Genomic DNA, 23,251 nt, shown 5'->3' with positions numbered 1-23,251 from the left:
AGAAGATGTGGATGCCCCCATCCCTGGCTGTTCAAGGCCAGGTTGGATGGGGCTTTGAGCAACCTGATCTATGAAAGGTGTCCCTGTCAATAGCAGGGGAGCTGGAACAAGATGATCTTTAAAGTCCCTTCCAACCCAAACCATTCTGTGATTCTGTAACAGATTCTTGCCTGTACCAAAATTCTCATTCCTTGAGTTTAAATATCTTTGTTAGATTTGTGTTTGGAAATATATGGAGGGATTTTCTAAATTTTTGGAAAGGCAATAAATACAAGTGGTATATATAATGAGACAGTGTTAAAAAGATAGAGTAAATGAGAGAAGATTTTGTGTCTATGCACACAGACTGAGAGTAACAAGCTTTCTACACAACACTTAAAGACTTTATGGACGAGGATATAATTATGTTCTATTTATAGTGTATTTTTCCTGAATGACACATGGACTTTATTCCTTGCTTCAACACTCACCAAGAAGTACTGGTTTGCTGACACTTTGGCAATTCCAAGATGCTGGTGCTCTATAATCTTTCACTTCCTCCTTCCACCTGCCCTAAATAGAAATTTATTTGCACAGTATCTGTTTTTAGCTAGATAGACCCTATGTTTAAAATTAGTCTTAAATACTTATTTTAGCAACTATTTGTCAGATGCACAAGCCTGCAGGCCAACATGTACTGATTCCATGGACATATATAGAACCATCTGCCTTGGGAAGATAAGACCAACAGCAAAGTCATTCTAAAAACTGAATTATTGCCTGTCTAATTTGAGAAAGTGTCAAATCCTGTAACTTAGTATAAAAATAATTTTTTTAACAACAGGTGAAGGTCTTGAGTATAAATTCATTAATTTAGAGGGGCTGTTTAGTTAGTCTACAATAATAATTCTCCTTTTGCTATTTGTCTGCAGTCTTGGAGGGGCTGTTGACTTTGCAAAGACTTGCTATGCAATCAGTGACTTACCTTCAACCAAAGAGACCATTTTAAAATCAAAAAGTTGCTTTTATAATGAAAACACATCATATTCTATGAAATATTCAAAATCTTTTATTTCAGGCCAGTATAGTATTGTTACAGGCATCCATCTCTTCCTCTGAACTTGCACATGATCAAAGTTGGCACTTCCAACCAGAAAAATGTTAAATGGTTATTACAGTATAGGCACAAAGTAGCCAAAAAGCTTTACTTTCATTAAGCAAAGCCATTACTGTGCTCTAGCAGCATTTATTACCAGTGCATAAATTGAGCTCTAGGAGAAGAGCAAGCAGGAAAGGGAGATTTCCCTCAAGTGAAAGAATACAGATGACAGCTCGGCTACTAAAACAGTCATTTAATCACTGGAAGAATGACAGATACCTGGATACACTGGACATCTTTATTCACTGCTTTCAGTGGCACTTCCTGATTCATGTGGGTTTAACATCTTTACAGGTGTCCACTGCTGCTTCAATTATTATAATCACTATTAGAGTTCCACATTTGAAGAACCAACATGATTTTTTAAGAAATGAAACAATAAAACCCCCAGAAGATTGTTGGTACTGCAGTTCTCTTGCTTAAGAGCCTGCTTCATAACCACCATTTAAAATCTCTTTCCATTCTAGAAGTATCAATTCCCATTCATGAAGAAGGCAGCACCTGAGACACTTTGTATCACCTAAGTACAAATTAACACAACCAGCATGTCACTGCATTTCCAGCTTCCAGTTACAGTAGTAAGGTAAGCAATTAGCATACGGAATGAGTATCAAATACTTATGTGTACCAAAGGCAAGTTAGTCACAAAAATCTCTACAAATACCTTACAGACAAAACTAGCAGCAAACACTGCAATCTTTACAAAAGATTCGTTCATGAGCACAACTGATTGGGCAGCTATCTGGAAAACAAGCCAATAGCTATGTTACAAAAATAGCCAAACAAATATTTGATCATAGTAACTGTATGAACAAGTGTTAGAGAGAGAGAAGTAAGCATGATTCAGTTAGCACAAACTCCACTTATACAAGAGTGCCTCCAAGCCACAGAACACGTAGCTTCAGTTTTACACTAATAATAAATACTTCAGTCCAATACACACAACTGAGTCTGGCCAATGAGTCTAAGCAGGCAATGGAACATAATTCCACTGGTTTTCTTTACAGCATGCAGGCCCACTCCACTGTCAGGAATGCCAGTCTTTGCCTATACAGGACACTTGGCATCGGCAGGTGCCCTGCAGCTCAGAACGGAGGGAAATGGCAAAAGTGCTTCCATCAGAGGTAAGGTTCAACGTATGCAAGGTATATGCATATGTTTTTAGGCACGTCTTTGGTTACATTCTCAACAGTCTGCTTTATAAATAATAAATAAAACAGTCAAGATTTGGATAAAACCCAGGGAAAGATTAAAAACTTTTTTTTCCTTTCAGGCAAAGAAGTCCCTTTAAATTCGTGATTTGTTATATCCATAAACGATAAAATCCCAGTGCTACAGTAAGGCATGTAAATACTGAACCTGAAAGAAAATAAAGATGGGGAGGAAAATGGCATTAATATTGACATTAAACAACATTAAATCTATAGCTTTCAAAACATCTCTTCAGAAAGCTATGTACACATCTTGCTACAATACTAGAAGTTCAATGACTTCCCCACCCCCATGTGAGAGATTAAGTTTTTCATTTACAACAAACCATTTCAAGGTAGGAAGAGTATAAATATGACAAATAAGAAGAGAAAAAAAAGATGCTGGAAAGCTATCAAAAGGCAGAAAGAAACCCTTACTTGCTTTTCATTCCAAAAAGATCAATATAATAAGTTACAGATATAAAACGGGGAAATAAATAATGGGAATAATAAAATAGTCAAGTATTTAGCAAACGAATGAAAGCCATTTTTAACAAGGCTTATCAGCTTAATATTTTTAAAATTTCTCCTTAAATGAAATCAAATTTTTATTTCAAGACATACACACAAAATATTTTTGCCTTTGTTTGCAAACAGGAGCACTTTAAACACAATGCATATTATTTTAAATTATTTTTTCCTCCATGTAGAGTTCAACTTGTTTTTGAGTAGGAATGCTAGGGAAAAGAATTTCCTCTCATTTTAGTAAAGCACCTTTTATTTTCCATTTTATTGGTTCTCTGTAAATGTACGTCTGGAATACAGTACTATTATATAGGCTTATGCAATAATTAATAATTTTATAGGCTTATGCAATTGTACTTTTGACAAAACTGTGAAAAAATAATCAGAAAATCTAAATCAGAATTATTTTGTACTGAAAACCTCATTTATTAATACTTCACACTCAGCAATAAAATATCAAAGTGTTACAATTACCTAGGGCAATAATGGAGGCACACATATATAGTATCTTCTCCAAGCACTTGTGTAAATACGGAAGTTTAAAGAATATGTTGCCTTAAACAGACAGAAAAACTGAAATGTTCCTTTTTTGAACACAGATCTCCATCAAATGGATGAAGAAATGCTAGTAATGCATGCAGGAGGCTGCTTAGATAAATTAAGTCAGGCACAGAACTTTTTGGTCCTTGTTAACAGGCAGTCTTTTAGATTTCTTACACATGTTGTTATTAACAGCATAAAGGACAAAAACCTGAAAAAAGCCCATGCAAAGTAAAGCTGTGAATCATAGGAAACTTATTCTGGGTTAAGTACAGAAATAAGGCTGCTAATCTTGCCTAAGACTATTACAAGTTTGTTTCTTGGATTGTTTTTGTTGTTCTGTTTTTTTTAATGAGGGCCTTTATAAATACAGTCTCTACAATTGAGTTTGACAAACATTGTAAAATGTTTGGCAGTTTCACCATCAGAGACAATCACCAGATTCCTTACCTGCTAAGTATTTAATGTTATCAAGTTTGTGTGATTCGAGCATTGTTTTCAGATCCGCAACTTCTGTGTCTATTTTTCTGTCTGTTTGGGTCAGAGCTCGGTCTTGTTGTGCGTGCTAAAAAGCAAAGCAACAAAATAATGCAATTTGAACATTTCCTAGTTTATCTAGAAATTTAACCCATCCCTTCAAGTTGTATTTTTGCTTTCTCCTTAAATGGATGTTAATTGGCATTCTTACAGAAGTTACAGGATATTCTGCGTTAGATGGGATCCACAAGGATAAATCCAACTCTGCAGTGAAGGGTCTGTACAGAGATGGAGTCCATAACTTTGGCATTATTAGCATCATGCTCTAACCAACTGAACTAATACAGACCTTATTCAAAGAGAACAAGTTCTTTCTTAGCTGATTATATCCAAGGAATTGAGTATTTGGTGAACTCAGGAAATTTATGTGATTACATGTTCCTTAAAAAGTAATCTAGAAACTGGCAGAACTGGATGCCTTCTTATCTCAATCTAACAGCATAAACATTAACTTCAATCTGTCATTCAGCCCACTGACTAAAGTCACTGCTCAATTTTAAGAGCTATTGAGAAGCCTAAAAGCCTCTCATGACAAAATCATACTGGAGCAGAGAGATTTATGGATCATTAGAAAAACTGAGAATTGGTCTTCTGTTGTAGAAAATCATGTCTTTGTCTTGCAATGAGTTTTACCACAAAATCAGCTACAAATTCAGAATTTGGTTATGACAGAAGACAGGACTTCTACTAAAAAAATAGGGGATAGAATTATTACTCAGAAGAGACTGAAACATCTAACTTGTAAACTAAGAACAACAGCTGCTGAGTTGCTGATAGCTTCAAATCAGCACTACTAGAACATTCTGAATCAGTTAATGATTTACTGCTAGATGACTTTCTAGGGATAATTCCCTAAACTACAGAAAGGAAACAAAGAGAAGTAGTAGTTCTTGGTAAAAAACTCCTCTACAATGAAGGCAAATCAGTCTAGCAATGAGTTTCTCTAAACATGGTGGAAAGAATTAATTTCACATTGTGAGTGGAATTTTTTCTACAGAAAATGCTACATGCATGAGGTTTTACAGTGACTACTGAACAGCTCTGTTGACACAAAGAGGGTCTAAGAATATATATGAAAGCCTTTTTATTCTATGGACACTTAAGTTAAAGTGCATAAGGCCATCACAAAGTCCAAAAAGGATACAAGGTCTATAACACAATTACAAAAAGACTTGCTGTGTAATAATCAGCTACTAAGTTCTTACCAATTCCACTATTTCTGTCCTCATTTCAAGTAGTTTTCTTTCATTAAGTGAATACTAGAAGAGGAAAAATAAAGTTAAATTTGATACTGTCCTTAAACATTTTTCCCTTTTTCCCCCCCACTTAAAAGCATGTTTCCTTGTCTCTAAATTATGTAAAATTCATAATCTGGACAAGATTATTGCTTGACAGCACTTGGGAGACAGTACTGTAGCTGTCCTTTTGAAAAGCACACTTCAGAAATGTGAAGTGTAACAAGTTCTTCAGACACTTATCTTCCAGAAAAACTGTATATATTAGTAAGCAGCTGGAAGAGAGACTGGCAGATTTGCATTTCTGAAAAGCAAGGATCTATGACTCTAAACAGTAACGCTGGAACAGCTGACTAATCTATTGAGCATGCAAGCATAACCAAGACTGAACAATCTGCTGCCTTCAGGAAAGGGAAAAAACTCTTAGATCACATCAAACTCAGCTATCAACAAAATGTTTATCCAGCACTGTGTGCACTCACAATTTGATTGTTCTGACCTCTGTCATTTCATGGTATATTTGTTAAAAACAGAACACTTGCATGGCCTGTGAAGCCTTTTGTTTGTGGATCGTCAGAAGTTGCAGCTTATTTTTAAGTTATGGCTATTTGGATTCAAGGAAAAGTTAAATCCAAAATAAGGATAGCACACCTTTAAACCAAGTTATCTGCTTCATGAACAGGCTTGAGTTACCTTGACACCTATAATGGTTCCTGCCCCACTACTGGCACAATTAAATTATTTATAGACAAGTGACAAAACACCAGCCTCCAGTCAAGAGTACTAAGGTCATCAGGCACACAGCTCAGAATCCTGAGTTAAACAGCAATAACCTTATCTATTGGCATTCCCACATGGAAAGTCACCTTATTTTTCCTTCACTCTGGAAGCTTATTTAATTTTAACATTAAAATCAGATTAATCTACATAAATGCCTCAGCACTGAAAAACATTCCTTAAAGATCTAGAGCTCTGTTTGGACTTTTGACTGATCTCAAGTTGATGTTAAAACACAGCAGGCTGCTACAAATGTAGAAAGTTACATAAAGATAAATAACAGTATGTCTACAATTAATGGAGTCACTTAATTATGCAAAGTGAAGACAGGAATTAAAAAAAAAGAAATTCAGACATTTTATATAAATCTCCATTTTTGAAAGTGTCAAAATGGCAGAATATTTATAAAATAATCTAATCAAAATTATGTTTCAGTAGAAATGCAAGAGAATTGGACCTTAACTGAGGAATTGATCACTATCAAAAGAACCATGAGAATTAAAATAATTTTATGGACTGAAATAGTTCATCTGCTTTACTTTAAATAGATGCAGATAGCCAGATACATATCTTCTGAATGATTTATATTCTACAAGCTTCTTTCTGGATGTTTCTTAAAGTTTGGTTTTGTGTTTAGAACTCTCTAGGTCAGACTCAAGGATTTTACTCTTAGGTTTAAGACAGTGAAATTGGCCTTTTACTGCAAGCCATCATCATGTCTGTAACAAGATAACCATGGTGCATAAAAAAAAAAGAAGGAAGGACAAGGCTAAACCTCCCACTCTGAAATTCAACAGAGAGATTTCCCCTTAAATTCACATTTTTCACAGTGCAAGAAAAAATCAGTTTTGTCAGATACTTCTTGAGGTTTTTATCAGTAAGATTAGAGGCACTGTGATGCACAAATACATGAATATATACAAGTTTTTGTACTGTACTTCAAATTTTTTAACCCCATCTGTACACTGAAGATGTAAATCACATAAAGAGATGTGCACTAAGCAATGTAGGATTCTCTGAGAAATAAAGTAGAAGAGACTATAAAATAATAAACTATATAAAAGAAAAGATAAAGCATTAAGATTTCAAAACATTGAAGACTGCCAACATGAGTGTAGGCAAAGTAAGAAATTCTCTTTCAACACTTATTCCACATAAAACTGAAGGACAAGAACATTCTACTTATTGCTTCAAGTTAAAACAACTAAAAAACTTCAGACATTTTCTTCTGAAAAGTAACTTAGCAAGAATGCACAGCAATCTTCAATTATCCTTATTTTTTTTTCTCAGAAAGCTGGATATTCAGTCCTTAGTCACATTACAATTGAAGTAAATATAACAATAATGCTGTGCCTACTATAGAAAACACTGGATTACATCTTGCTCCCAACTCAGCATATGTGCTACAACCTGCTCCTCATTCAGCTGCCTTTTTCCTCTTCTGTTCACGCATTGCAGAGCTGGCAATTAAATGGTGGGGTGGGGGGAGGGGGAAAAAAGAGAGCAGTTTCCATAGAAACTATGAAATTATAGTTGCACAACAGACTACAAAGTTGGTCAACTTTATTATGAGAAAGTTGACATGCACAGTTTGCCTTTCCTGGGAGGCAAAATAAAATTGCATTCTGCACAAAAGACCAAAGTCCAGTTTCCATGATCCTACATTAATATACAAAAAACCACTGCTGCCTAATTTATCACCACTGCAGTGGTTTCATATAAGTTTTGTAAGCCCAAATTATTGCAAAGCTTATCATAAACACGATTACATTTCATAAGATTTTTTTTAAAACATTAGCATGAAGTATTAACCTTTAAACAAGAAGTCTACCTGCTCAAGTTGTACTTTATTCAAGCATCTACCATGGGCTAACAGACAGTTAGTCATTATACTCAGTCACTAACACAGCTGTTACCTAAACTAATCACTGTGAAAAACTTCTAGGCGCACACACAGAATATAAATGATTTCTACTTGAACAGTTCTTACTGCTTGGATTGAAGATAAGTGTTATGTCTTTATGACATACCTGGGGAAAGGGACTGAGAAATAAATAATAATAATAATTTAGAAAAAGTCATTAAAAGATCCTTCAATTTAGAAGATGCCATTTCATTGAGATCCTAAAAGCTATTGAAAAAAAATAAATCTATGAGAACAGAACTCAAGAGTGCTATGCATAATGCAAAAACTTGTTAATCTTCTAATTTTATATCAACATTACCCTAATTTAAGATTACATCAATTCAGATCTACCAGGTATTTCAGAGCTCAAAAACAATATTAATCAGGATAACTTACAATAAATAAATAAAAATAAAAAAATTACAACTAGTTCCACAATAGGTATTTTCTGACAAACTAGATATAAGAAAATGAAACATCTTCAACAATGATTCAACAAAATGTGTGAACAACACTAAGTGTGTAAACAGAGAAAGACCTATAAAATAGAAAACCCTCTAGGCAACTAGTCAGCATATTAGATTAAATATCTAATATATTTAAGCGTAATGTGTTAATCCTGATATTAAAACAACATCAAAACAGGTAAGACATACAGACCCAAACAAGGCACCTTGTATATACCAGCATAAGGACAAGTAACTTGGATAAATACCATCTTGAAGCTGAGTGATACTATATGTTAGTACGAAAATGCTCTTTGGGAAAGATGCTCTTACCCAAATTTGGAGATTACTCAGTGCTGAAATGTTTCTAGAAGTAACCAAAACTTACCAGTTCTTTTACTCTGCTCTTCTCCAGGTTTAGGTTTAACTTGTTATCTGCACGAACTTTGGTAATTTCATCCTAATAGGAAAAATTGATAAAGCAGCAAGCAAGATCTTCTGTTTTATCATAAGCAGAAATAATTAGACAAATACATTGTATCTTTATTTATATATCTCATGAATATGAGCTCTCCATTTAATGTATCTAAATTTTCAGAAGTATTAAGTATTTGTATTCTTCACCTGGGAAGTATGATGTTCTATAGTACAAATTGGATCTCAAAATCAAAAACTAAAACTTACTTTTAACCCTGAGAACAACATTTAACTGAGAGCACATCCTTCTATAAATGCAGAGAATGTTTCATATATCCTGTAAATCTCTCTCATATCCAGAAACCCATGTCTGGCTATACCTGTAAGTTGTCTTCCTTCCACAAAGCAACCTTGATGCTCAAAATAATGTTCAAAGCAGTTTCTCACCTTCCAATGCAAAAGAAAATCTGTTTCTAAAGACTACTTCTAGAGTTTTCAGAAAAAGTTATTGACATCTTAAGAGTCAGGAAATGTTTACTGCATTTTTAAACATCTAACTTTTTAAAACTACCATTAATTAAGTTGCACACTTGCATTTGACTTTATCAATAGCTGTGAGTCCTGCTTTTCCTGGTGACAGCTGCCATTTTAATGCAACCTCCTGGCAGGAATTCCAGCCAGCTGACAATCTGTCATGTGGCAAACTGCTGATCAGATGAATATGTGGGAGAAGCAAAAGATTGCTGATGTTCTGGAAGATTCTACTGCTAAAGCCAAATAAGCATTTCTCAAGTAGGCCAATGCCAACTCATTAGCTTAGCATTAACAATAATTAGACTAAATTTCTGTGTTTGAATTTTGAACTTTAATTGATTTATCTTTAGTTGTCATTTCAACAGAACACATTAGTTTAATAAATAAAAAAATAGAAATTTTCCTTGAAATTTTACATTGTGTCTTTTTGTATGAGGAAGCATACAACAACACACCCTTGTGAGAATTGAATTTACAGTACAAAGTAAAATATAAAGACATCTAGCTTTTAAGAAAAGATGACTCAGATCCTTCACGCTCTACCAGTGGATTACACTAACTCATTTACATGCAACTAAAACCATAAAATAAGTCAAAATTCAAAAATTAGATGCCATATGTATTTTAAAAGAGTAAGCTTTCTACACAGAGCCTGTTTTCTTGCCACGGTCATTTACTCCCAAACAAATGGGACCAAACATAATGGTTCCAAACTTGGTGGCCTTAAAAAGCCATTTAAAGATTCTTAAATTCTGGACAGATTTTTCTGTTTTTTCTTCAGAGAAAAAAAGAAACAAAATCACCACCAAATCAAACAATCAAACCACCAAAAATAGGAAGTACTGTGATTTTAAATGTATGCTGCATCTTTAATGTACAGACAGCCCTAAATGCAGAACTTCACTCAGCCTTAACTGTGACATGGCAGCTACTTTCTGAATCTGAATTAAGTACATAAAAACCTCTTCAGCTATATTTTGGTTCACCTCTTGTACTAGTCATAGTTTCCTGTCCCCATAAATGAGGTATACGTCAAAGTGCCATTGCTGCAGCCCAGTGTACTGTCAACAGCAATTTCAGTATCACATATATGGTAACAATTAAATACAGCTTAGAAAATAAAATTCTGAAAGTAACACTTATTTTTTCCAGCTAATTAGACAGGTGTTAATTTTTAATTATATTGACACAGTATCTTACCATGACTTGCTTCTTTATCTGTTGGAGCTCAAGTTTTATTTTCTGTGAGAGTAGGAGAAGAATTTTAGACTTTATTACTGTATTTAAAACCACACAATCTAGAAATCTACTGAATTTGCATGATCAGTAACAGTGACTATAATTCATAATATGAAAAAGCAGGCAAACCAAGCACTATTCTATGTCCTCAATATGTGTACAGATGAATATACATGCATGTTAACTCAGTACTGTGCCCTTCCAAACAACAGCACAAGGCAGAAATCAGCAGTGTCTCACTGGCAGCCATCCTAACACAGCCCAGGAGGCTGCTGGCTGCTTTTGCCATAAGGGCTCATCACTAGTTCACAGTACACCAGGTGTCCACCAGGTCTTCCCTGCCAAGCTGCTTTCCATTTGGTCACCCTCAGCCTGTCCTGGTGCCTGAGGGTATTCCCCAGGGGAATGACTGGGCATTTCCATTTGTTCAACTTCATGTGATTCCTGTCATCCCATTTTCCCAGCTTGCTGATGTCCCCATGAATGGCAACACAACTGCCTGGTCTATCAGCTGCTGTTCCCAGCTTTGGATCATCTGCAGACTTGCTGAAGGTGCCCTCTGCTCTGCTCCATCAACAACATCATTAATATAGGTGCCAAAACATTCCAGGCCCAGTTATCCTTACAAGATGCTTTTCTACATCATTTTAAGAAAAAAAAAAAAAAAGAAAAGAAAAAAAAAAAAAAAAAAGCAGGATCTAGACTAGCACTTTCCGAGACAGCATTTTTTACCTCATTTTCTGAACGAAGTGCTGAAAATTCACTTTTTTCCAAAATAATCATGTCCTTTTTCACACCACCAATATGGGACATTATTTGCTGAAGTGCAATTTCCTTTAAAAGAAGGAAGATGAATCTCAGAACATATCACAACTATAATGCCTTTTCCTCGTCTGTGCCTACAAATATGAAAGATTTTGGTACCCTGAAATTTTTTAATTGCTTTTTGTTCTGGACTAAGACCCCTACAAATCTTACACAGCACTCTAAATTCAGTTTTGTCAGAAAATGTGATTCTACCTTGCAGCATTTTATTTCCAAGTAGTATCTAAAGATGCCTCTCCAGGCTACCTGACCACAGGACTGAAAAAAACGGGCCAGTGTTCTGGACATACTACAAAAAGTCTACAGAAAGGGTGCATGGACACCTCTTTTCTTACTCCTCACTATCTTCAGGTTGCTCTTGTTCTCTCTTTTCTTCAATGGACTCAGCAGAGACCAGAATCTTCCATATTCTTTCTCTTCTTCAGGCATATACATACACACACTTGTAAATCTGTTTTTCCCTAAGGTTCTATCTAACCAAGGTAGAACTTTGATAATAGCTCAACCACAAATTCCAAATCTTTCTTCTAATTCTTTGTTCTCTTTCTGCAGAAGCCCTTGTGCAATCAAAGACTATAAGGAAGTACAAATTTATCATGTGGCCCAGTGTTGATAGCCCACATAATTCCTGAGCTGCCATACAAAGCTACACATTGCATCTTAATGGCAGAAAATCACTTGAGTGTCAAATCTAACAGTCTCAGAAAATATCTACCACCAGTAGCAACATTAAATTCAACACAGAACAACTTTCATTCAAAAAGTAGGCACAGAGGAGGCTGAGACTGCTTGTTGTAAAATACAACTAAACATGGGAGAAAAGGACCCCTTAATACTGCATTCCCTCAGTGACTGTGGAACAAATTCAGCACAAGAGGAGAATTGTAGGCTTGCCTACAATCCAGAAGCTAAGAAGATTCACTTGAAAGCTCCCTAGATGGAAAGTGCTACAAAATCCACTTTTGCAGTATCCCACTTTTTAATGAGACACCCTTCTGCCAAGACTGTTACACTACAGAGAGAGCAGCTGCTGTTTTCTCATGTCTCAAGACAGCAGCCTGGTTACTATGAAACAACTTACAGATTGTGCTCGGAAGGTGACCTGGGGCTGAGAACCTCAGGCTCACTTCAGCTCGATTCTAATACAACATAAATGTCCCTGTGAGACAGAGATAAATAAAAAAGTACCACATAACAGGGTGGTAACAAACTGAGAGAATCTGTACTTCCTTGTTACAAGTCTGCAAAAGAATATGTGTAGAAATCCAAATCCATGCCTTGAATACCTCTTATGCCTAACCCTTCTCAGTAACTCTGTGTTATGTTACTGTAAGGTTGAAACTAAAAAACTACTTGTGGTTTGCACACCAACCCACAGTACTAAAATCTCAAGGTCCATCATAACACTTTGGTAACTGTCTGATAAACTCAAGACAAAATGAACCAGCCAGTAGATAGAGAGAAATATTTGCTCTTCACCTTCAAACTTTTAAAATGTAGTGTCTAATAGTAATAAATAGCAACACATATTTCATTAGCAGGCATACAAGGCACTAATTTACTTTAACCCCACCATTGCCTCTGATCTAACCTGCTGTACTTTGGTGACCATGTCCTTGTAAATCATATCCAGGTTGGTGTTCATGATTTTCACTAATGCAGATACAATGACCTCTGACTGCTGAGTAGTGAACCCTAAGCAAAACAAAAAGCGACATTCAGAGAGGGATCCAAATCTGGTCAGTTTACAGAAATGCTACTGGCTGATAACTCATTTACAGCAAATGCCAGTTATGAAAGATAACAAAACACAGACCTCTTGATCCAGCACTAACAATAGAACATAGTACCTGCAAATTTCCCCACCCCAGACCTATGTCTGTGACATAGTACAGACTATGACTGCTTCCATAGTACAGCACTATTATACTATCAGCAGGATAAACAGGGAATTTTCCAGACTTATTGTGGAATGTTACCTCCCACATGTGGTTAGGTTACCTTCATGAGCAAACAAGAATTCTGACTCTGAAAAGCAGATACTTCATTATACTATAAAAAAAAAAATTATACTCAGTGCCACTGAAGATGTACAAAACTCAGCAACTAAAAGCCAACTGTCCTGATTCTAGGTCTACCAGCTGCTGAGTGCCTATTAGAAACTTTCTGAACTGAATATACTGGAAACTACAGTAAAACACTGTCCCTAAAAATACCTTCATCTTTTCCACCCTCAAAATGTAGGAGTTAAAATGTCACGAACAAGAGTTAATCATTATGAAAGAAACACTTGCAAAAACATGGTTATTACAAACTAACCAGCAGCTCAGCATCAGCAATCACAGCTGAGAGCAAGTCACTTTCAGCAGCTGAGCTGATATAAAAGTTTACTACCACTAAAAGGCTCCCTTTCCCCTTATCCCTCCTCCTGACGCTCTGACCTGTGCTCACTCAACTGATCCAGCAGCTCATTAAACTGGTGTCTCAGAATACCAAACAAGAGCTGGAGATATTCCTGAGAAGTTCCTGGCACATGGAAAAAGAAGAAACCACCTGTCAGGGGAAGCGGACTAGGAATCTCTCCATTTTAGGAATGGAGAACTGTTACAAGTCACTTCAGCTGTATTGAGCTTCATCTTAGGGTACCTCTCCCATCTCAGCATTGAATCCAAAATGATCTATTCCCTTGTCTATATTTTAGCATAATACTATTTTATAGAGTATTCGACGCTCTATCCTAAAAGCTGCACTTTTAGGATACAAAGTAGCCCATATGCCATCCAATTGTAACGCATTGGTGCATATTCAAGTTGTAATATACTCAGTATGAAGGAATCCAATTAATACATTTTAAACCACTGCCTTGAAAACCCAGTTCTTAAAATTTCATTTTTTCTTAGCATTTTAAACTACCAATAGGGTAAAAATTATTCCAAACAAAGTTATATAAGCTGTTTCCTTTTTGAAGCTGAAGAAAACCCTATGTGTCCCTGCCTTGTATATAGATAAGCCCCCCAAAAATCCATAAAAATCAAGGTGCAACACTGCATGTTAAGTAACACTTCGTAAACTAAAAAAAACACCCATTAAAACCATTAAAAATAGCTACTTGTTTCAAACAAATTACCATTTTCTTCCAAGAGGCATACCAGCGCATGAGTGTCAAAATAAAGCCTCCTATTTCCCAGTAAGGAAATATTCTCTTTGCTTTGTAAAGATGACACAGAGATGCTTACATCTGGGGAAATAAAAAATAAAAAGAGAGAGAGAAATGAAAACAAAATTGTTTCTTAAGAAAGAATATTTTATCAACATGTTTGCTTTCCAGGAGTTTCCTTACTACCTGGAATGCTTTTTCAGTTATGACAAAATAGTTTGTCTTGAGATTACCACAGCTTGCTTGGAAGTGAAAAGACATCTGATCACTAAGTTCCATATGTAAGAGCTGGAAAACAGGACACTACGCTACTGCTGACCTTACAAGATGCTCTCAAGGAATACAATGCTTTGGGAAAAATCCCTCCAATTCACAGGGTCCTGCATCTGTTCCTTTACTGGAATCACCTCAGCAGGTGGAACCTGTGAGCACTTCAAAGCTGGAGGGCTAAATTTGCACATTCTGTCCCTTCTTTGTTAAAGAAGTGAACTTTCATAACTTGCCATTTAGGCAAGAAGTAATTTCTCACAATTTGCCATTTACTGGTTTTGCAGAAAATATTTTCAACACTGAAAGCCAATCTAAGACAGTGCATTGTCTCCACTGGGATGTGTAGTGTATAAACTACCTTGACAGAATGAATGTGAGGTGGGGCATGAGGTGAACCGCCAAGAGGCAGAATCTGCTAATCAATTAGGTTGGAAGAGACCTTTGCGATCATCGAGTCCAACCTTTGACCGAGCACCGCGTTGTGAACCAGACCACGGCACTGAGCGCCACGTCCTTAAACAGCCCCAGGGACGGTGACTCCACCACCTCCCTGGGCGGCCCAGTCACCTTTTCTGTAAAGAAATTCTTCCTAATGTCCAACACAAACGTTTCCTGGCACAGCTTGAGGCTATACCCTCTTATCCCGCCAGCTGGTTGTCTCGGCGAAGAGGCCGACCCGCATTTTGTTATCCCCGCTTCCAGTAGATGCAGAGAGCGATAAGGTCCCCCTGAGCCTCCTTTTCTCCAGGCTAAACACCCCCCGCTCCCTCAGGTGCTCTGCATGGGACGTGCGCTGCAGACCCTCCCTCCGTCCCCCATTCCCGGTGCCCGAACTCTCAGTGCCCTCAGGACGCCCCATCCTCACGGGCTCACCCCGCTCCCCGCGGTGCCGCCGGCCCCTCGCGCCGCTCCCGCCGCTCCTTCCCCACACGGCGCCGCCGCCGGGGCCCGGCTGCGCTGCGGGCGGGCACCGCCAGTCGCCGAGGCAGCGGCGCGCGGGGGACGCGGGCGCGCGGCCGTCACGTGGGGCGCCGCCCGACCCGGGCGGCCGCGGCCGCAGCAGCAGCAGCAGCAGCGCGCGCCCCCCGCCGCCCGCGGCCGCCTGGGCCCCGGCCATGGCCGCCCCACCCGGTCCCGACGGCGGAAAAGGGGAGGGGAAGGAGGGAAACCGCTGCTGCCGCTGCTGCCGTCGCTACTATTGGGATGCCATGGCCGAGCACACGCCGCCCCGGTGGCTCACTTCCGCCACAGGCGCCGTCCCGCTTCCGCCTCCGGGACGCGGCCAAACACGGCACGTGGCGCCGCCAGAGACGGTGATTGATTCTTCGGCTCACAGAGCGGCCGCGGCGAGAAGAGCGGCGCGGGCGGGCCGCGTCTCGGCGGGGCGGTGCTTGCGAGGGCGGTCCGGGCTCCATGCGGTGGAGACGGACACTCCCCGGCCACAAAACCATAAAATCCTGGGATCATGGGGTCGTCAAGGCTGGAAAAGGCCTTTGAGATCATCTAGTTCTACCGTCAGCGCAGCACTGCTGCTGTAACCCCATAACCAGACAAACAGTTTCAAACAGAACTTGTCGCTCTGCAATTTTGGACTGAGATTTCGGGGCTTGAAGTTATTAACCAAGTGATGCCCGGGATTGGACCACTTGGTGGGTCTGGAGCCTTAACCACAGGTGCCCTAAGCACTAGAGTGGGCCAGGTGTGTTGTTTGTTTGGTTCTGCCAAAAATACAGATTTCTGAGGAATACAGGAAAACAAGTTTTTTTTTCCTTATGTGCTGTTGTAAAGACACGTTACTTAATATTTGTAGGAAATTAATAGGAGAAGAAGTCATTTCATCCCACTGCCATTTTCTCCAGGCAGCACTTACTTCAGAGCAAGTTGATATTTTTTTCTGTTAGATACAAATTCACAGAAAAAAGCACACAGCACCTTTGCTTCTTCCTACTAGAATCAATAATTACACCAAACCAGCATGAAGATGGCATCATTCAGGTGTATCTATATAAATGCAAAGGTGGGTGACCCACCATGGCACGTGGCAGTGTCACTGCAGCTGAGACTGCAGGTACACAAGGCCAGCAGGTCTTTAGCAACACCTCCCTCCAGCTGCTGTGGAACAGTAGAAGAAGAAGAACAGTAGAAGGCCTTGGTGGTTTTACGAAATAAACTATAAATATTATTTCTATATATCAGAGAGATATCATTATACTGGCAGACGGCATGGATAGCCATTTCTTAAACTACTGCACTGTTGATGGTCAGGGACATCAGTGGGCTGACTCGCACAGCCGTGTTTGTTTTCATTGTAAGTAAAAGCAGAAATACGCCTAATAAGTTCACTGCATCTGCTTGGCTGTTTCGTGCACGCTGCCTGGCAGTAGCACAACACTAATTGCTGACATTTGTGAGTCTGTAGGCAGTTGTCTTTTCATTCTATGGATGATTCAGAAACTGGTGCAGTGGATTTTCTTTGATACTTTCTTCGATGATCCCTTTCAAAGCCCTGTGCTTGTTATGGTAATTGAAAGGCAAAACTATGACTACTGAAGTATCTTCTTTTATATTATCTGAGAGTTTGCATTTTTCAGTTGTTTTTTGTGCCTGGACATGATGGCAGACAATGGGTGCAAGAAGTGCTGTACAGATTGAGGGTCTGACTGCAACTGGAGCCAGCCCATTCAGGGTCAGATGCACTCACACACGCTGGCTATCGCACAGTGCCCCTTTTCATGTTCTCTAATGAAAGCAAAGTCACTACGATGAGCTACAGAGATCTCCTAGGGCAGACAAATTTTTATCTTTGTGTCAGAGATCAGCATGTTCATTTTGTTTCCTTTTCCAGTGTCATGTCACTCGATTGAGGGAGGTGATTCTCTCTCTCTCTCTACTCGCCTGTTGTGGAATTCCATCTGGAGTAGTGCATCTGGCCCAGGGGTCCCCAATGGATGAAGGATGTGTGCCTGCCAGGTTGAGTCCAGAGTAAGGTCATGAACATGATCAGGGAGCTGGAGAACCTCTTCTACAGGAGAACAGGCTGAAAGAATTGGGATTGTTCACCCTCAAAAAGAGAGGGCTCCAGGGAGAGCTTGCAGCACCTTCCAGTACCTAAAGGGGGCCCACAAGATAGATGGGGAGGCTAATTACAAGGGCATGTAGTGGCAGGACAGGGGGGAATGACCTTAAACTTGAAAGAGAGTTGGTTTAGACTAGATATTAGTAAAAAATGCTTTACTATGAGGGTGGTGAAGCACTGGAAGAGGTTTCCCTGAGAGGCCATGGATGCCCCATCCCTGGCAATGCTCAAGGCCAGGTTGGAGGGAGCTTTTAGCAACCTGGTCTAATGGAAGATGTTCCTGCCCATGGCAGGGAGGCTGGAACCAGATGCTCTTTAAGGTGCCTTCCAACCTTGGAATGACTATGATCTTCCACATCCTACTTTTGAAGTTTTTCTTCATGTTGGAGATTGTTGTGTACTACCAGCAGGCAGATTCCTTGAGTTCTGGACGCACCTTCCGTAGGCTACAGTAACTTCAGAATTATCTGTTTTGGTAACTGAGCATTGGTGACTAATTTCTGCATGAAAAGGCAGGACTGGTGCAGTTGCAAGCCAGGAGAGTTAATGCAACAAAAAACTTTCTATTTCATGATTCTAACTTGCTTAATGCTTGACTTTAATCTATCCATTACCCCTTGAAAGCCAATAGACCCTACTTAAAGACTATAAATTAAGCAAATGCTTTGTGTCCTGAAAACTTCATCCCTGCAGGCACACAGCATTCAGTGATCTATGGAGTTACAAGCCCCTTGGTTGTAAAAGTGAGATCTGCAGAGACAGAACAAGTGGTGAATGACCTTAGAAACTAGGGTAACAGACATGGCAAAGTAATGCAAAGTGCAAAATAAGGATTAATTGTAACATCTTCTGTACTTCTAGGTGAAAACTGAAGGAGGGTAAAGTGAGCTCTGGGATGTATTAGTTGACCCACCAATGTGCTATGGCTGCAAAAAAAGCAAATGTAGCCCCAAGGTGTATCAAATAGGATCTTTTCAGTGGTTCACATGGAAAGTTTCATTGACCCTTGAGTATAATGTAATTTCAAGTATGAAATACAGTTCTGGCCTCTTCAGTACAGTAAAGATGAATCCAACGGAAACTGAGACCCTTGTGTAAACAGGATAATTAAAGGGAGCAAAGCATAAGCATCCTTTCAATTGTGGGTGATTAAAAGAAACTGTCTTGTTTAACTGAGCAAAACAAAGCTTGAGAGCTTTTTGCATCTGTAAGCAAAATGGAAGAGTAAAAATGGAAAAAAATATAACTACAATTTATGTGAAAGAACATTACTGGTAAAAGAACATTTGGTATAAAGTGGCTGTAAATAAATGTAGATTGGAAATTAAAAGGTTTTTTTCTCAATAGTACAGCTTGTGAAAAGCCTGAAAAGCTTCTCCACAGGAGTCAGGAGGGATCAAAAACCGAAATCAGTTCTTAGATGAGCATGATTCGTTTGTGAAAGGGATTTTACAATACAAGTTCCCTATAATAGAAGGGGACTGGTTCCTGTGCCCTTGCATTAATTCTCTCCTATTGAGGTTCTTCATTTTGCACCTCAAGCATCTGGGACTAGCCACTGTCAGAGACAGACTAATGAACTAAAAGTACCACAACTGCACCAAAATAGCATTAACTAGTGCTGTTACTTAAAATATTTTAATGCAGTAATTGTATAGAGTTCAGAGGGATTAACAGCTGTGAGGGGTGATGAATGCCCCAAACTGTTCTTAGTTCTAAATGGAAAAAGCTAAAAACCTCCCAGTATGGAAAAGAATGACAGTCACCAGTGCATGAACGCTTTTCCACATTGAATGGAAGAAAAGGGCTGTAACAACTTTCACATGAAAATGCAAAAGATAAGGTGCATTTCTAGTAATTTCAGCGCTGTGTCAGGGATGAGAGTGCTCCAGTGATTTTAAAGCGAAGGCAGCACCCAAAACACCGAAGGCAGAAAACAAAAAGATACCATTGTTTTCATTATCTACATCAGACAATAATTGTAAGTGCTCAAAATATTCTCCGATTCTTCTCATGGGGATGCATAGGTGAAGTCTTTCCTCTGTTTTTCCTTTTAGAGGACAAATCAGCGATGAGTATGAGATTTCTTCCTTTATACTTGTTTACATAAGCCAACAGCTATAGGCGGCTTGTGAGGAAGAAAGGATCGCTGCGGAACGAAGCCAAAATGATGCTACCCGTAGGTGGCAGCAGTAGCTGCTGCTGTTGCTGCCTGTCGGTGCCGCTCCAATACAGCCTTGGGAGCCAGACGAGGTTTAAACCAATTGACCTGATCCTCTGAGTCGCTAAAGAGCTATTCCAGAGATCTTAAAATGGGGTCATGCACTGAACTCCTTGCAGAATCCACCAGAAGAGTGCATCTTCCTGGAAGCTGGTTCAATTGCCAGAGATAACCCTGCTGTGATTTCTTGAAGGAAGGAGGTATAATATTTATTCAAGTGCTATGGTTGACAGCAGTAAGAAATGGCATTTATATTAGAATATTAAATCCTGCTATGTTCTCATCAGATGTGTTTTTCCTGTAGAATGAACAGATAAATACCATCTGTGTTTAAAGCTATCAAAACTGAGTACATTACAATGGAGGGCAATTTGGACCAATATCCCTTCCTGCTAACCCAAGAATTACCTTGTATACAAAATATTTATGTATTCACCACCTTTGACTGAATAAAGGCAGGAGGAATTGTTGTTATGATAGAGAGGGGCAGCAGCAGCTGCTTTTGACTGCTGTTTGCAGGAAGACAGAAGTCAGGGAGGAGATTATCCATACGAGTTTCTTATTTATCTTTACATGCTGGGAATAACATAAGTTGCAAATAAGAATTTCATGTCCCCTCAACCCTGATCTTACTTATTTCCTAAAGGAATCCTGCAGTGGGATTGCCAGAGAGGACTTTCTGTGCTGCGTTTTAATTGCTTCTCAGACATCTGGTTCACACTGGCAGAAGATTCAGAAAAAATATATAATTTCCAGGCAAGTGAAAAAGGAAGGAGTAGATTGGAATTTGGGGCTCATCTCTACTGGTTCAACCTTTCCTCCCTAGGGATTATTGTGCGTTGGCTTTTTAACTTTCTGGAAATGCATCTATTATTTAGTTTTCCCCAGTATCTCAGGCAGGGCGGTGCAAATATACAAGACAAAGTCAGCAGCCTATGTGTGCTTTTTAAGAAGGACATGATATGCTGTAAAGAGAATTAGGATCAGGAGCTGTGTGATGGTGTGTGCAAGGATGCATGAGCAATCCGGGTGTGTTGCCAGCAGTTTTAAAGTTTTACCACTGTCATATGAGGACAGTAATACTGTAGTGGCCTCTGGTATAGCAGGCATTGTGTGCAGTGCAGAAAGTGTGGGTTCGAGGGAAGATTTTAAGGATGAGGTAGAGAAGAGGCTTTGTGGAGTAGCCCAGAGGTGTCTTCCAGGTATAAATGTGCAGAAGAAAGATTACAAGCATTAGTAGTAGGTAAAAATGTGCGTAAAGAGTACAGACATGAACTTAAAGTGGTGAAAGGAGGACAGAAGAGATGATCATAAAGGTTTGAAAAACAGGCTGAGAATATATGACAGACCCAGAGCTGGGAGAGCAATGGGGAAAGACACTAAAGGGGGCTGGAGGAATCTGAATATGGGCCAGAGGACTGATGGTAGCAGTGACATTTTATACTGGGCTGAGTGTCTGAAATGGATGTCAGGCACAATTTGGGTTGTCATGTAAAGAAAGCAAGAGGCAGAGGTAGAGAAAGCAAATGGAGGTGAAAAGTGGATGGCCATTACTTGCTGTTCATTTTCTTGTGGGACAGTTAAGCAGTGAATCAATTTTGATACCAAGCAATTGTGTAGATTATAAGTTAAGCAATGAGGAAGTTATACAGCAAATCATTCCTGATATTAAATAAAAATGGGGAGAATCAACAGCGATAGGAATCAGTTATTCAGAGAACTATTACCAAAGTCCGTTGGTTAAGTAGAGAGACATTTATACCGTAAGAGAATGAATAAATTAATTATCAAGTGGGACCATAATGCTGAGAATTAATTATGCAGAATCTTTCTTTGTGATAAGAGGCATGTCTGAAGTAGCTTCATGCACAGAAAAAAAATACAAAACAAAACCGTAAAAACAGGTGCAAAACTAATGAAGACACAAGTCCTGCACCAGTTGTCAGACCCTTTGTGACATCCTCTCATCCTTCTCTTTGGGCTAGACTAACCTGTGTTGCAGTAGGTACTGAAGCCATTGCAGAAAGCAGAGCAGAGAGAGCCTGTTTCTCCACCAAGCCTTCCTTCACTGGGAAAGTGGACATAAGATAAAGGAAGTTCAGAGATGACTTTGTGGCTCTGACAGGTGGGATGTAAAAGGAGTTCATGGTCTCTGGAGTCATCTAAGCAGCACAGAGAGGCTCAGGATTCTTCATGGCTGCTGGATTACTCAGTCAGACTGTGTACTTGCTACCAAAGAGACTGAAAGCTGGATTGTCCTCTGCCCTGCATTGATTTCTACCTCTGAAAAATAGGTGTCAACCATTAGCAGAGAAATGTTTTCATTTTGTCAGTTGTCTCTACAGTTACAGCTGGACGAAAAACAACTGACCTTTTGGAAACTACACTCCCTGCTAGCATCAAGTGTAAGGATTCTGCTTCAAGAGACATCTATCTTACTTTAAACAGACAAAAATGCAAGGTAGACCCAAAGGTGATGGAAAACAAATTTCCAAGTCTTCATTCCTGTGGTATCAATGAAACATACTGATTTATACAGGGGACACAATATGCTGTATAATTTTTTTCTTTAAAAAGAAAAAAAAAATAAAGAAAAAAAAAGAGAAAAGCTAAATAAGCTAAACCCCCAAAACCCTGCAAGAGAGAAAGGAATCTGTAACATCTTTGAGAGAACAACATGTCTTACCAGTTAAATACTTAAACCCTTTACCTAGACAACACTTCCATCTAATCCTGTGATAGACTGGCTTGACTTCTGGATCCAACTGAGAAGAAATGCTGAACTAGATTCTTCCTACTATTATCTGTTCCAAGGAACAGATTCCTAAGATGCCTGGCAAAAAGCTACTCTCTTTGCTCCCATTCCCCTGGCTCACCAAGGTTAAGTTTGCTATTTCTCACTACAGCTCAGAAGAGCAATAGTGAAGCAGTCTGTCTGTCTGTCTGTAGATAACCAAATCTGTAGCCTCCCCTTTGGCCAACACTGCAATGCAGCACAGAATATTAATGTTTAAAACATGTTTTTTCACACAAACAAGTCAAGATATAGGTTCAATTGAAGGATTTATTATTTTTTCCAACAAGGTTTAATGCCATATTTTTTGGTTAGAGAGATTAAGTTATATGGTATGTTCTAATGATAACAATATAAACATGGTAATAGCTGTTCATATATTTTAGCAAAAATATTGTGAAACTAGTAACAGAAACTTCTTAAT

At 38.9% G+C, this 23,251-nt stretch overlaps 1 protein-coding gene across 1 annotated transcript; it reads right to left on the bottom strand.

Annotated features, from left to right (window-relative positions):
* Window positions 1–1,025: 1,025 nt before the first annotated feature.
* MCUR1 (mitochondrial calcium uniporter regulator 1) lies at window positions 1,026–15,853 on the bottom strand. Its single transcript, XM_088063667.1, has 9 exons — window positions 15,610–15,853; window positions 14,437–14,547; window positions 12,901–13,004; window positions 11,217–11,318; window positions 10,446–10,487; window positions 8,683–8,754; window positions 5,136–5,189; window positions 3,844–3,958; window positions 1,026–2,497 (listed from the first exon to the last, which is right to left on the bottom strand). The coding sequence occupies exons 1-9, from the start codon at window positions 15,851–15,853 to the stop codon at window positions 2,442–2,444; spliced, it is 900 nt and encodes a 299-aa protein (XP_087919793.1). The 3' UTR covers window positions 1,026–2,441.
* Window positions 15,854–23,251: the final 7,398 nt, after the last annotated feature.

The sequence above is a fragment of the Pseudopodoces humilis genome, chromosome 1 (assembly GCF_049639895.1).
Source record: "Pseudopodoces humilis isolate 2021_Gansu_Grassland_sample_001 chromosome 1, ASM4963989v1, whole genome shotgun sequence".
Taxonomy (NCBI): domain Eukaryota; kingdom Metazoa; phylum Chordata; class Aves; order Passeriformes; family Paridae; genus Pseudopodoces; species Pseudopodoces humilis.
Note: the sequence above shows the minus strand (reverse complement) of the source record. Positions and strands in the feature narration are given on the sequence as shown.

What these genes read in the sequence shown, in the direction of transcription:
- MCUR1 (XM_088063667.1), bottom strand. Translation starts at nt 15,853, where the DNA reads ATGGCCGGGGCCCAGGCGGCCGCGGGCGGCGGGGGGCGCGCGCTGCTG. An exon ending in AGATAAAGAAGCAAGTCATG is followed by an intron (nt 8,755 to 10,445) that starts GTAAGATACTGT and finishes TTTTCCTATTAG; the next exon opens with GATGAAATTACCAAAGTTCG. An exon ending in TAACATTAAATACTTAGCAG is followed by an intron (nt 2,498 to 3,843) that starts GTAAGGAATCTG and finishes ATTTTCTTTCAG; the next exon opens with GTTCAGTATTTACATGCCTT.